This window comes from Microtus oregoni, unplaced genomic scaffold (assembly GCF_018167655.1).
Source record: "Microtus oregoni isolate MIOR12 unplaced genomic scaffold, Mior012 000050F_ref0000143, whole genome shotgun sequence".
Lineage (NCBI taxonomy): Eukaryota > Metazoa > Chordata > Mammalia > Rodentia > Cricetidae > Microtus > Microtus oregoni.
In genome coordinates this window covers 1,696,135-1,710,696 of record NW_024543256.1, presented here as the reverse complement: position 1 = coordinate 1,710,696, position 14,562 = coordinate 1,696,135, and the positions used below count along the sequence as shown (strand labels likewise).

Sequence of the window (14,562 nt, the reverse complement as noted above, 5' to 3'; positions counted from 1 at the left end):
ATAAATAAATAATTTAAATAAAATAAAAACACATTGGAGGTTTAGTTTAACAATAACAAAGAAACATTGAACCTAGGAGCTGGAGATGGCTCAGTGGGTAGGAACACTGACTGTTCTCCCATGGGACCAGGGTTCAGTTCCCAGCACCTACATAGCAGCTAACAACTATTACTCCAGTTCCAGGGGATCTGACACCCTCACATAGACATATAGGCAAAACACCAATGTACATGAAATATAAATAAAATTTAAAAAAAGAAACATTGAACTCACTGGCTAATAGTCTCCTGGAGTTGGCAGCTGTTCTAATTCCAGGAATTCAAAGATGAGATGCTTTTATGAAGCTCTTGGATGACTGATATCAGGAAGGACAAGGCAGTATTGAACTGTCCTAGATGGATTCTGAACCATATTTGTTTATCTCTCTTAGTTAAATATTTCTAATAACTGAGTTTTATTTATTTTCTAAAATACCCTAGATTGTGGTTCCTTTTGTGTGGTATTCTTGAGCTATACTGACAGCTATTGTTTGAATTTTTACTCTTTTGTACATTGAGGTTTTTGTTTGTTTAATGGCAGGCTCTCTTCACGTGGGGGATGAGATCCTAGAAATCAATGGCACAAATGTGACTAATCACTCAGTAGACCAGCTGCAGAAGGCAATGGTGCGTATTTTCTGTACTAGAGAAAGACTGTCTTCTGTATTCATGAAGGGTTAATGGGCACTGGTGTCTATATCTCATTTCTCTGCAAAAGCATGGTTACCTTATTGAGAGGGCTGTTATCACTTCTGATCTTCTGTCCAAGAAATGATGTTTCTCTGCTTTAATTTAGTAAAACTGCAGAGCAGGGCCAATAACTGAACATCAGTCTCATAAAATGACAAGAATGTTGTGCTGGGCATCTAGAGATTGTGGTGTACTGTATTCTTGCTCTGGCTTTGAGCAGGTGGGTTAGCTTCATTCAGTCTGTATTCTCAGAATCTTTTATGTGCAGTATTGTGTGTGGTGTTTGGGCTGCCTCTCCTGTTTGCTCTTCCTGACATTTTGCCATCTTCTTCATTTTGTCTTGTGCTTCAACAAGCTGATTTTAATGTATATATCAGTTGTGCTTCAGTGGATTCAGCAAGAAGTTAGAAAAGGTATTTATGTCCCTATTCTTACTTGCCAAACCTGCTCCTGTAGGTACCAGTTTCACACAGGTGTGGACATCCTCAAAAGATCCAGCAAGAGAGTTCTTCCTGAGGATATGCATACCTGTATGAATACATCTTTCCTGAAACTCTCTAAACTTCCTTTTTGAATATGCTACCTAATTATTCCTGGATTCTCCAGTAATATCATAGTTAGTAACAAGAGTGATGCCAGAAAAATTGACTCTTCAAGTGGGTCTTTCATACTGGCTGCTTGTAAATGAGCATATGCTAAGAAGATGGTACACTAGAAAAGAGCTGATCATTCTAGAGAAATCTAATTCTTATTAGAAAAACATAAGCTAATATGAAACCATAGAAAATAAACAAAAAACTGTTGGCCAACAACTTTTTGAAAATATGCTTAATTCCTACAGCACAATTCATTCTAGGCAGGCTTGGAGTCAGTGGTCCAATGCAGTAGAAATATATGGTATATACATACTATGGAATACTTACTGTTCTGTCTTATACAAGAAGGAAATCTCATTATTTGTTACAACATGGGTGAACCAGGAGGACATTGTATAAACAAGCCAGACACAGAAAGATAGACATCACATAAACTAATATATATGTAGAATCCAGAAAGGCACACCTGTAGAAGTAGAGAGTGGAAGGTCTTGATCAGGGACTAGGGATGGGTGGGGATCATGGAGCAATAAAAGCTATAAAATTCCACATAAATAAGATGAATGCATTTAAAATAACTCCATAGTACAGCATGGTTACTATAATAATTATGAATTATATTTTTAAAAATACTGAGAGTAGATCTCAAGTATTCTCACAACAAAAATAAGTAGTGAGGCAATACATATGTTAATTAACTGTTTAGCCATTATACAATGTATACATAACTTGAAAACATTTGTATGGGATAGTTGAGTGTATTTTTATTATTCAACTTGCAAGAATAAGAGAGGGCTTATGAGAAGCCAAGGACAATGGCACTGGGTTTTGATCCTACTTCATGTTCTGGCTTTGTGGGAGCCTAGCCAGTTTGGATGCTCACCTTCCTAGACCTGGATGGAGAGGGGAGGACCTTGGACTTTCCACAGGGCAGGGAACCCTGACTGCTCTTTGGACTGGAGAGGGAGGGGGAGAGGAGTGGGGGGAGGGGGAGAGGAGTGGGAGGAGGGGAAGGGAAATGGGAGGCTGGGAGGAGGCAGAAATTTTTTTTTCAATAAAAAAAGAAAAAAACAAAGTAAAAAGATAATCTAAATAATCAAAGAAACTATTGTTAATATTTGGTCAGAAAACTTGTATTTAGAACATGTAAAGTACAAATAAAATCTATACCAAGGGGAAAAAAAAAGAGGATGATCATCTATACTTATGGTAACAAAATTACAAAATCATTGAGCTGGGTACAATAGCTCATGCCTATAATAACAGTTCTTAGGAGGTCAAAGCAGACTATCACTTGATTTCCAGGCTATCCTGGGCCATATAGTGAATTCCAGGCTGTATTCCAGAATGATACCTGGCTCAAAACAAGCAAACAAAACCAAACTGAATAATTTTTTTAAAAACTAACAAGTTAAACTTGTATCTACTTGTAGTTATTTGTGTTACCGCTTGGGAGCCTGACGCACAGTGTTGTGGGGTGTTTGTACCCTGTGTGGAAATGTATGGCTGCGTTTGGCATAATAAAAAGCTAGGCAGGACTTCTGGGCAGAGAGAGAACAATGGGAAAAAGAAGGCAGAGTGACCAGCTATATGGAGAGCAAGCAGTATGGGCAGTATGGAGAAGTGAGGGAACAAGCCACATGGCAGAACGTAGATTAAAATAAATGGATTAATTTAATTTACAAGAACTAGTGGGACAAGCCTAAGTTAAGGCCTAGATTTCATAATTAATACTAAGTCTCCATGTCATTATTTGTGAGCTGTCAATCCAAAGAGAAAACCTGAGTACACGGAAGGGTCATTGTTGTGGAATGTTTACACTGTGTGAAGATGTGTCACTGTAATTGGTTTAATAATGAGCTAAAAGGCCAGTAGCTCGGCAGGAGAGAATAGGTGGGACTTCCAGGAAGATAGAGGAACTTGGGGTGAATCTAGGTGTTTCAGAGACGCCAGTGAGAGACATTGAAGAGGTCAGACATATGGTACAGAGGAGAGGTAACGAAGCCATATGGCAGAGTGTAGATCACTAAAATCAGGCTAATTAAGTCATAAGAGCTAGTTGGAAAAAAGCCTAAGGCCAAACTTTCATAATTAATAATAAGTCTCTGTGTCATTATTTGTGGGCTGGCAGTCCTGATGAAAACATACTACTACAGGTCATAGTTTAAGGAAAGCCTCAGCTATATAGAAAAACCAAAACAAAATTACATATGTGTGCATCATGTTTATGTGTGACTATAATATTTGAATCTTTGCATTGGGGTAGAAAAAAGTATGGGTATATTTGTGATCATTTTAGGAAGTTCAAGGAATCTTTTGGGGACCAAGAGCAGAAGAGGAGAAAGTCATGAGGTTTTGCTTTATTATTTTTGTCTTTGGTTATGCTGGCATAGGGAGCATATGACATTCTCATGGTTCAGGAGGTAGTATCTGACCAAAGCTCAAACTATAAAGATGGTTCTATAGTGGAAACTCATGTCACCCAAGTTAGTTTTCTTTACAGTCTCATTTTTCTTTTTTCTTTAAATAGAAGGAAACCAAAGGAATGATCTCATTAAAAGTAATTCCTAATCAGCAGAGTCGTCTTCCTGCACTACAGGTATGTAATACAATTTTCTCTGTTGTGCTGTTTTGTGTTCTTTGAGATTTTATTAAAAGTGACACAATTCTATAACTAAGTTCTGAGTCTCTTACAGGTGTTTATCTGCTTGGTGTAGAATCCTATTATGCATTCTCTCAACTAAAATATAAGAGCTCATCTCTTTTTCTTCTTTCTTTTCTTTCTTATTTCTGTATGCTTGTTCATTTCTGTCCAAGTGCACATGTGTGGATGGCAGAGGACAACCTTGGGTGTTATTCCTTAGGTGTCATTCATCTTTGTCTATATATAGGGGGTGTCCTTTGAGTGTGTATGTGCATGAATACATGTGTGTGTATGAGTGTGGAGGCTAGAGGTTGATATTAAATGTGTTTTCTTTACCTCACTTCACCTTTATTTTTTTGAAGCAGTGTCTCTCAGGGAACCTGAAATTTACTAATTTAGATAGAATGGTTGGCCAATGGGCTTCAGGTATTCACATGTCTCTTCCCTAACTGTCTTCCCCTAGTACTGGAATTACAGGGAGCACATCATCATGCCTGGCCTTTTGAGTGGACTCTGGGAATCTAAACTTAGGTCCTCATGGTTGTGTGGTAGGCACTTTATCAACTGAGATATCTCACTAGTTTCCCTTTCTTTGAGACAAAGTTCCACTGAGCCCCATCCTAGTCTGAATCTCAACAATTAGATTAGGTTGGTTGGCTAGTGAGCCTCAGGGATCCTCTGTCTCTGCCTTCCCAGCTCTGGGTTTATAAAAGTGTATGACACTAAGCTTAATTTTTTAATGTGAGTTCTGAGGATCAAACTGAGTTCCCTCATCCTTGGAAGGTAAGCACTATATCAACTCAACACTCAGCACTTTATTCCTTTTTCTTTGAGGAAGAAGACAATGATAGAGGTGATAGGAACAGGTTATTAGTAGTTGAGGAATAGATGGGACAGGACCTTGGAAAATGGATGTGCAAAAGGTTTGGTTTTTAAAAATATCTCAGGTTGGAGAGATGGTCGAGGACCTGAGTTTGGTTCATAGTACCCACATCAGGTACCTCACAGTAGTCTGTCTATAACTCTAGCTCTAGGGGATCAGATCTTCTGGTCTCCGCAGGCAACTGCACATATGTACACATAAGTAAAAACAAATAAAAATAAATAAAATATCAAACCTGAAATTTCTATCATAGGCTACCTGTAGTATGATAGTATAGTCTTAAGCTTTTAAATTGAAGTTTTGTTGTTTATGTACATACATATAACAAAGTGAATAGATCACAAGTATAAAACTTGTATGTATTCATAAACTGAGCACATAAATTGAGCCAATTCAAAAGTCAGAATATTGTAGATGGAAGTTTCTGTCCTGCACAGTCCTGCAGCCATTCAGTCACAGCAAAACACACAGAGGCTTATATTAATTATAAACTGTTCTGCCTCTTAGCTCAGCCATATTATTTAAGTGGTTCTTACAACTTAAATTAACCCATAATTCTTGTCTATGTTAGCCACGTGGCTTGGTACCTTTTATCAGTGAGGCTTTCTCATCTTGCTTTCTCTGCTTCTGGATGACAGCTGCAAACTGAGCCTTTCCTCTTCTTAGAATTCTTCTAGTCTGTTCATCCTGCCTATACTTCCTGCCTCTGTACTGGCCAATCAGCATTTTATTAAACCAATAAAAATGACAAATCTTTACAGGGTACAGGAGCATTGTCCCACAGCAGAATATGTCCAGCATCTATGACGCCTTATTACCACAACCCTGACTTATAACATAAGAGAAGAATTTTACTTCATTTTGAAATTTATTTAAATTGAACTATATTGTAGGAATTCTTTTGAATGCCATTGCATTTATTCAGAATTGTTAAATTAATCATCCAGGTTACTTGTAGCAATAGATGATTCAGTTTCTCTGATTCATTGTATAAATGTGCTGTAGTTACTCATCCATTCTGATACTGCTGAACTTTTAGGTTTCCAGCTTTTTTTTGCTATGAACTTTGTTGAATGTGTGCTTTATACCTTTACTTTGGGGGATAAAATTGATGGGTTTTAAGGCACAGGTATGTTTTAATTTTAGAAGATATTGCCCAGCAGTCTTTGAAAGTAGTTGTTCCATTTTATATTCTCAAATATACTTGTATGACACTTCTGTTTCTTCCATATTTTTCACCAAAATTTAGAATTGTCTGGTTTTGTTTGTTTGGCCATTATCTGGGTGCATATTATGTCATAATTCTCATTGTATTTCTCTGATAATTGGGAAATGCTTCCTTTACTATTTATATGTTTTTTGCCACTTAAATATACTTGTTTGGTAAAACTTGAATTTTTTCTTACCAAATTGTAGGAGTCTCTCATATTTTCTGAAGTGAAGAGTCCTTTGTCATGTGTATCTCAAATATGCTCCTTTTTAATTTTCTTCATGGTACCATTAATGACTAAAGAAGATTCTAATTGACTAATGAAATCAAAATTGCTACCTTTTTCCCTCATATAATCAACACTTTATGTTTGTTTAATTTTCTTTTTGCTTACAAGGTCAAAAGGACACTCTTCTATATTTTTTTCTAAACCCATGTAGAATTAAATTGATTTTTGTGTAGGTTATTGTAAAGTAAGTGGTAAAGGTTTCAATTTTTCCATATGGATATCAGTAGACTCAATACTATTAATTGAAGTAAACATCCTTTTCATATGATATATGCCCCATCACTTTTATCGTAAGTCATATATGTAGGCATATTTTGTGTAGTTAGTCTATGTATTTATCGCTGCATTAAATCTCCATATCATTTTGGAGAAAGGAGACATCTTTATAAAATCCCAGTAGAAGTGATGATGGTGTAATATTTCTTTATTTCTCAGTATAGAAGAGAAATCTTTTAGTATTTCATTGTAAAGTATGTTGACTGTAGGTTTTTTAGTTTATTTTTATTATTTTAATTATGTGTCTGTGTGTATGTGCATATGAGTGCAGGAGCTTATAGAGGCCAAGTATCAAGATTTCCCTGGAGCTGGTTGTGAGCCACCTAATATGGGTGCTGGGAGTCACACTCAGGTCCTCTGGAAGAACAGTACTTGCCATCTTAACCATCCCTGCAGCCTCGAGCTATAAGGTTTTTGAAGGTATTCATTAGATTCAAGGAGCTACCTTCTGGTTTCTTTCTTTGTGTGTTACTAGTGACAAGATCATATGATTTTTCTCCATTTTATGTTAATGTCACAAACTCTGTGTTGCTGAATGAGATCCTGTTTGATTGTGACTTCATATCCTTATAATAAATTGCTGTGTTTGATGTACTATTTCATTTTGGATTTTTATATTCTTGATCCTCAGAGAAACTAGACAATTTTTGTTAGATTTGGGTATTATGGTTATGAGTTTGGAGGCTTAAAATTCTCTGCTATTTGTATTTTGGTAAGAATAGCTTATTTCTCCAGCACTCGGGAGGCAGAGGCAGGCGGATCTCTGTGAGTTCGAGACCAGCCTGGTCTACAAAGGGAGTTCCAGGACAGGCTCCAAAAGCTACAGAGAAACCCTGTCTCGAAAAAAAAAAAAAGAATAACTTATTTCTTAAGCTGTTTCAAAATTTGACCAGAGAAGAACCATAGGATCTTGTCAAATGTATTGATGTGAAGTTGTTCATAAGATTACATTTTGAGTGTGTGTATACATATACACATGTGTGTAGAGTTGTGTGTACTCTCAGAAGACAGTGGAGGACGTTGGGTATTCTTCTTTGCTGCTCAATGACTTATTCCCTTGAGATAGGGTCTCTCACAATTTCTGTTAGGCTGAATGGCCAGCAAGTTTCTGAGATTCACCTATGTGCCACCATCTGTGGGCAGTCATGCTTGATTATCACAATATCCTATTAAAACCTTTTAAATATCTTTAAGATCTTTACTAGTAAATTGGTTTTTGCTTTGGTTTTTTAAAACAGAGTCTTACAATGTAGCTCTGGCTGTCCTGGAAACCACTATGTAGACTAAGCTGGTCTTGAACTCACAGAGTCCACCTGCTAGAATTAAAGGAGTGGGCCATTATATGTGGCTTTTTTACTAGTAAACTGTAACCTTCCTGTTCTTAATTTCATTAATCTTTTCAAAGAGCCAGTTGACCCTTTTAGGTTTTCTCAATGGTGTTTTCTATTTAAATTCTTTCTGCTCATTATTTCTTTCATTATTTGTTTGAGCTTTATTTATGCTCCTTAATGTTATTACCACAGATGACCATTGTCCAAGTTTGCTTTCTGTTCTATAACAGAACATTCTGACTTAAAGCAACTTGGGAGGAAAGGGTTTATTTCAGCTTACATTTCCAGGTCACAATGTATCCAGCTAGGGTTGAAACTCAAAGCTGGAATCTGAGGCTGGAACACAGAGGAATGCTATTTACTAGCTTGCTCTCTTGATTGCTCTCTCCTAGCTTTCTTACACTAGCCCTCTTGCCCATATGATGATGCTGGGATGATGCTGCCCATAATGGTCTGGCTCCTCCCATATCAAGTCATCAGTCAACACAATTTGTAACAGACATGGCCACAGGCCACTCTGAAGCTATTCTTCAATTGAGGTTCCCTCTTCCCAGATTACTCTAGGTTATGTCAAGTTGATTATTAAAAACTAACCAAGAAAATCAGTATTAAATTCTAATATAAATTCTTCTAGTCACTTTTTTCTATGACTTTTTTTTAAATTTTTGACCATTCTGGGTGTTATTTTGTTTAATAATGTTCTTATTTCATATAGTCAGCAGGATTGCCAAGGACATTAGATATTCTAAAAGTTGAGGTTTTGTGTGGTAATATACTCAGCAGATACTTAACCATTTATCATGAATAAATAAGTATGTCTTAGGAAATTAAATTGTTTCTAATACTTCACTCTTAAAAATAATGCTGTGATACACATGCTTATTTACATAATCATTACGAGCAGCTCGTTTTATGTAAGATAAATGCATAGTAATCAAGGTAGGGCAAAAATGTCGATGATAAACACATTTATATTGCTAGACTGTCCTCTAGAAAAGGGTTTATCAACTTTACCATATTCATAAGAGTATCTTGTCAAGGAAACAGATCCATTTCAGATGGATGGTAGCAGATCTGTACTCTGAGATGGACAACTGAGATTCAATAGCTGGCATTTCATGGAAGATACTTTCTTATTAAAAGAATCAGTTTGGGTTCTTCTCCAAACACAACAGTAAGTAGTTAGGAACATCCAAGCTGCACATGTTTGAGTCTCTGCTACTATTCTTGCCTCATTCCTGCTCATTTCCCATTTCCTTACAGTGGGACTTTTTATGTATATGCTCTCTAGCCACTGGTGTTTTTCCTGAGGTACTCTTTGCCTTCTTTTCCAGATGTTCATGAGAGCACAGTTCGACTATGATCCCAAAAAGGACAATCTTATCCCTTGTAAGGAGGCAGGACTGAAGTTTATTACTGGAGACATTATCCAGATTATCAACAAAGATGACAGCAACTGGTGGCAGGGGCGGGTGGAAGGCTCTTCCAAGGAGTCTGCAGGATTGATCCCTTCTCCTGAGCTGCAGGAATGGTGAGCTACGTTTATGCTGGTGGAAAGCCCCTGCTGTAACTAATTGCTTAGCTTCAGAAATCTGTTTTGTGTATATTTTTCATTTTTCCTACACATATGTCCTAGTTTGCTTTATGTAATGGATAAGGAATGGTTCACAGGAGTTGATATGGTTCATTTTATGGCCATTTATTGCAGGCAAAGGAACTAGTTATAGAGCCCTCCCCCTGCTTCCTGCATACCTTCAACCACTCAGTACTGTTTTTAAGAAAACTTCTAAAACCGGCACATTTTAAGTATGTGTCCTTTATACAGATTCTTGTCCTCTAGTCAGATTGCTCACTTAGTGCAAGGCTGCCCCACATGACCATTAGAGTGGTAGAAAAATCCATATCCACTGCCTGTGGAAAATAACATTACAACCTCAAAGATTATTAGTTCAGACCTAATTATTTCTTTTTTTGAGATTATACTATAATTACATAATTTCTCCCTTTCCTTTCTTCCTTCCAAACCTCTCATATATCCCTCTTTATACTTTTTGAAATTCATGGCCTCTTTTCACACACACACACACACACACACACACACACACACATTCCTAAATACATGAGTACAACCTATCCAGTTATCTATCCAATACCAAAAGGGTCAGCTCTGCAAACATACTATAAACCTTTAGTTTTAAGCCAGAATTCTATTGATCCCATTTCCAGTGATGATAAATAGCACCAAAACACGGGATGTGTTTTGTAGAAATAAATTTTAATGTTAGAGCAACAGAGGAAATACAGTGCAGACCTTGAAAATATTAGTCAAAGCCTTGAGTATGCTGCCTGTGTATTCTGGGCCATTTCAGAGCTAACACCTGGTAATGAGCATTGGAAGATCAGGAAAGGCAGATAACTTGAGAAAGACCCAGGAGGACACAATGTGAAGCTGTGGCTCATGACTTGTTAATGAGGCATGAATCAAGTTAGTAGGCTGTAACAGGTATGTTTTTTTTTTTAAAGTGAGGATCACGTATCATAGCTCAGGCCTGTAATTCAGAATGCTCAAGACTGAGGCAGGTTCAGTGCCACCTGGGCTACATAGACCCTGTCTCAAAACAAAAGATAATACATAGAAACATCAGCATAAATTACACAATGATAGGTGGTATTCTTACTGAAGTTATTGCTTTAGCCATGTATGTGGTTATATATGCATACCTGTGCTTCATTTATAGATTAGAGTTGTTGTATATTTCTTATGGTGAAGTGAGTGTCAGACTGATTTTCCAGCTCTCAACTCAAAGGTGGAAGAATAGGCTGCACTAAGAGGGGGAGGGATTATTTTTTTTTCCACTGCCAAGTACCTGGGTGACCACATAAAACTGCAGAGAAGAAAGGAAAAGAAGTGGGTGAGGCCATCTCTGCCTGAAAAACGTTACAGAGTCAAAGAAGTAGGTCAGTCTCAAAACTTCACTACAGAAAAGAAGGTAGGTATTCTAATGTGTCACATACTTTTATACTGAGGATCTACTGAGCTTTGGTCATTTGTTTCTCACAGGAGAGTGGCAAGTGTGGCTCAATCTGCTCCAAATGAAGCTCCAAGCTGCAGTCCCTTTGGGAAGAAGAAGAAGTATAAAGACAAGTATCTGGCTAAGCACAGTTCAAGTAAGTTTTCTGTGGCTCCTTCCTCCAAGGTCCCAGTAGCATGAATGTTTCTCCACCTCTTTAACCAGAAGGAAAAAGGTGAGGATGCAGTATGTAATGGGATGTTTAGTATATAGAAAGTATTCCATTTCTTTTGGTTTTCCCTTAACACATTTCATCTTCACAAACTCACTGCAGTCAGAAAGACAATCCCAATGCCTATTCTGGAAGGCTAGTAGTCTGTCCACTTTCTGCTTTGTTTTAGTATCTATCATACTTCCTTATCACATAGAAATATCCAACATCCCTCCCAGCAAACACCCCTAATTTCATGCATGGTCTCTCTCCCTTTATTTTGTTTTCTTTTTTGGAGCCAAGGCCTCAGTCCTGCACCACCACGCTCAACTGTATCTCCTTGCTGGATCAGGTGTTAGCTCCTTAACCCCAGCCAGTGCTTTACCACTCCACCTCTGAAAATTAATATGGTTTGATTTTCTTTGTCTCTAGTTTTTGACCAGTTGGATGTTGTTTCCTATGAGGAAGTTGTCCGACTCCCTGAATTCAAGAGGAAGACCCTGGTGCTGATCGGTATCTTTTCACAGCTTTGCTAATTCAAGAGCACAATTCTGTCCTTATTTCCAATCCTGTATTATGTGTCCACCCTTCTTCAAGAAAGGCAGTGAGGAAAAAATGAAGTGTGGTCTTTTGGATACTTCAACTTCATGTATTATAAAGAAGTTTCTGGATCTTACAAGTAATCTATTTGGATCCAATTCTCATTACAAATTTTTCTACTTAGCATCTAATTCTTTTAGATTAGGTTTGCTACATTTGTCCACCTATTTGGTTGGCTTACAAAATAAACAAAAAACTACACAGTAGCTGGTTCCTCTGTGGAAATAGCAATTATGTTCTACATCTTAACTTTTGAGCCTTAGAAAGACTTCTCCTCATGCAAATAGATACTAAGGAATTGAAGCTACAAGGTGGCCTCAAATCTTCTTGATGGCTCTAAGGACTGTTGTAACATCAAAGTATTTTCATCTTGTAGCCACTCTGAGCACTGGGATATAGAAATCCATCTCCCATTCCCTGTATTGTTCCCACAAATGTTTTTGGATGAAAGTGATGGAAGGTTTTCTTTATCCTCACACAGGAGCCAGTGGGGTAGGTTGCAGCCATATTAAGAATGCTCTGCTCAGCCAGAATCCAGAGAAGTTTGTATACCCTGTCCCATGTAAGTATTTCTCAGGTGCCTTACAGGGGAACATTATGCCTAAGAGACAGGCAGCAATATCATATTACTGAATTTAGCATCAGTATTCTTCTGAAATGTCTTATGGTCCTGTTTTTTTAAATGTTTAATAATGAGCACTGAAATTTTAGGGAATGGGGAGATAAGTTCTTGGAAAATGTGAGGTCCTGATTACAGTCTTTGGAATACACATCGAAAAGCCTGGCATGGTGGCATGTACTTTGAACCCATGGAAGTGGAGATAGAAGATCTGTAGCTTTCTTGACTGTGCTCAAAGCCAATGAGAAGACCCTATCTTAAAAAGAAAAGAGGTGTACAGCTCCTGAGAAATGTTGCCCAACAGCTCCTTTATATATGAACATATGCACCAACACACACACACAAAAACCCTAAAAATTTAGAAACATAAACATGTACTTATGAGCAGGCTGGGGAGAGGACTGCTAACCCTAACAACATGAGTCAGATTCCTAGATCCCACATGGTAGGAGAGAACTGGTTCCTGCAGGTTGTCCTCTAACTTTCATATGCACATCATGGCATCTCTCTATCTCTCTCTCTCACACACAGACCAGTGTGTACTTATAATTGCTTGAAATAACAAAATAACTTGTTTTCTTCTTTTATTCCATATAACAGTACCTGTAGTAAACAACATTTTTTTAAAAATTATTGCCGGGCGGTGGTGGCACACACCTTTAATTCCAACTCTCAGGAAGCAGAGGCAGGCGGATCTCTGTGAATTCATTCAAGGCCAGCCTGGTCTACAGAGCAACTTGAAAGACAAGTTCCAAAGCTACACAGAGAAACCCTGACTGGAAAAAAAATTGTTGACAGAGGTTTCTGTCCCACCAGGTCCCACTCTGTTTAGTCCCAAGTAAATACACAGAGGCCTACATTAATTATAAACTGATTGACCTATTAGCTTGGGCTTCATATTAACTCTTAACTTATATCAGCCCATAATTCTCATCTGTGTTAGCCACGTGGCTTGGTACCTTTTTCAGCATGGCAGTCACATCTTGTTTGCTCTGTGTTTGGCTTCCTCTGTGTCTGGATGATGACTGTAGATTGAGCTTTCCTCTTCCCAGAATTCTTGTTGCCCCGCCTCTACTTCCTGCCTGGTCACCCCACCTATACTTCCTACCTGACTACTGGCCAGTCAGCATTTATTTAAAACACAAGTGACAGGGTACAGACTATTGTCCCATGGCACAAAATTAAGACTGTGAATGGGGGCTGGAGAGATGGCTCAGCGGTTAAGAGCCCTGCCTGCTCTTCCAAAGGTCCTGAGTTCAATTCCCGGCTACCACATGGTGGCTCACAACCATCTGTAATGTGTTCTAGTTCCCTCTTGAGGAAGAGACATGGTCAGACAAGTTCAACAGACCTGTCATATACAGGCTGCCCCCCTCATGCATGGTACAATGTGCCTTAAATCTCAGCACTGGGGAGGCAGAGGCAGGTGTATCTCTAAGTTCAAGGCCACCCTGGTCTAGGACATGAGTTTCAGGACAGCCAGAGGTACACAGATAAACCTCTCTTGAAAAACTAAAAAGAAAAAATACTAAGCAAGAACTTTTACGTGTATTACTTTATAAATGATTTCTCAGTGCCCTCTACTGTCTACCTAATTTATCTGTTCTTTCCTTCCACCATATGTTGTTCCCAGAGTTGAACTCAGGTCATAAGCTTTCTGTGGCAAGTGCTTTTACCTACTGAGAAATTGCCAGCCCTAACATTTTAACAAAATGTTTAAATCAAACCAATGTGTTCTTCTTTCCATGTCATAAAAAAGAAACAGGGCTGGAGAGATAGCTCTGTGACTGAGTGCTTGCTGTTCTTGCAGAAGACCAGAGTTTGCTTCCCAGAACCCAACATTAGGCATTTTACAACCACCTGTACCTGCAGATCTAAGGTACAGATTTAAGGCGTTCAGTTCATCCCACAGCGCCAGTTCTGCTTGCCAAAAGTGGCCCACACACTAGGCACTCGCATTCCACGTGCCCGGCTCCATGCCAGTGAGCCGGGCTTCTTACCCATTTAAAGTTTGAGAATAGGTTGAGATCGTTTCGGCCCCAAGACCTCTAATCATTCGCTTTACCGGATAAAACTGTTCTGCGAGAGCGCCAGCTATCCTGAGGGAAACTTCAGAGGGAACCAGCTACTAGATGGTTCGATTAGTCTTTCGCCCCTATACCCA

The 14,562-nt window shown here is 38.3% G+C and overlaps 1 protein-coding gene across 1 annotated transcript in view; it reads left to right on the top strand.

Annotated features, from left to right (window-relative positions):
* Positions 1 to 14,562, top strand: part of LOC121437073 (55 kDa erythrocyte membrane protein-like) — a 29,817-nt gene that overhangs the window by 12,741 nt on the left and 2,514 nt on the right. The window contains 6 exon segments of the mRNA XM_041636925.1: positions 580 to 665; positions 3,855 to 3,923; positions 9,292 to 9,488; positions 11,019 to 11,125; positions 11,612 to 11,692; positions 12,261 to 12,341. Coding sequence (XP_041492859.1) covers positions 580 to 665; positions 3,855 to 3,923; positions 9,292 to 9,488; positions 11,019 to 11,125; positions 11,612 to 11,692; positions 12,261 to 12,341 — 621 coding nt within the window.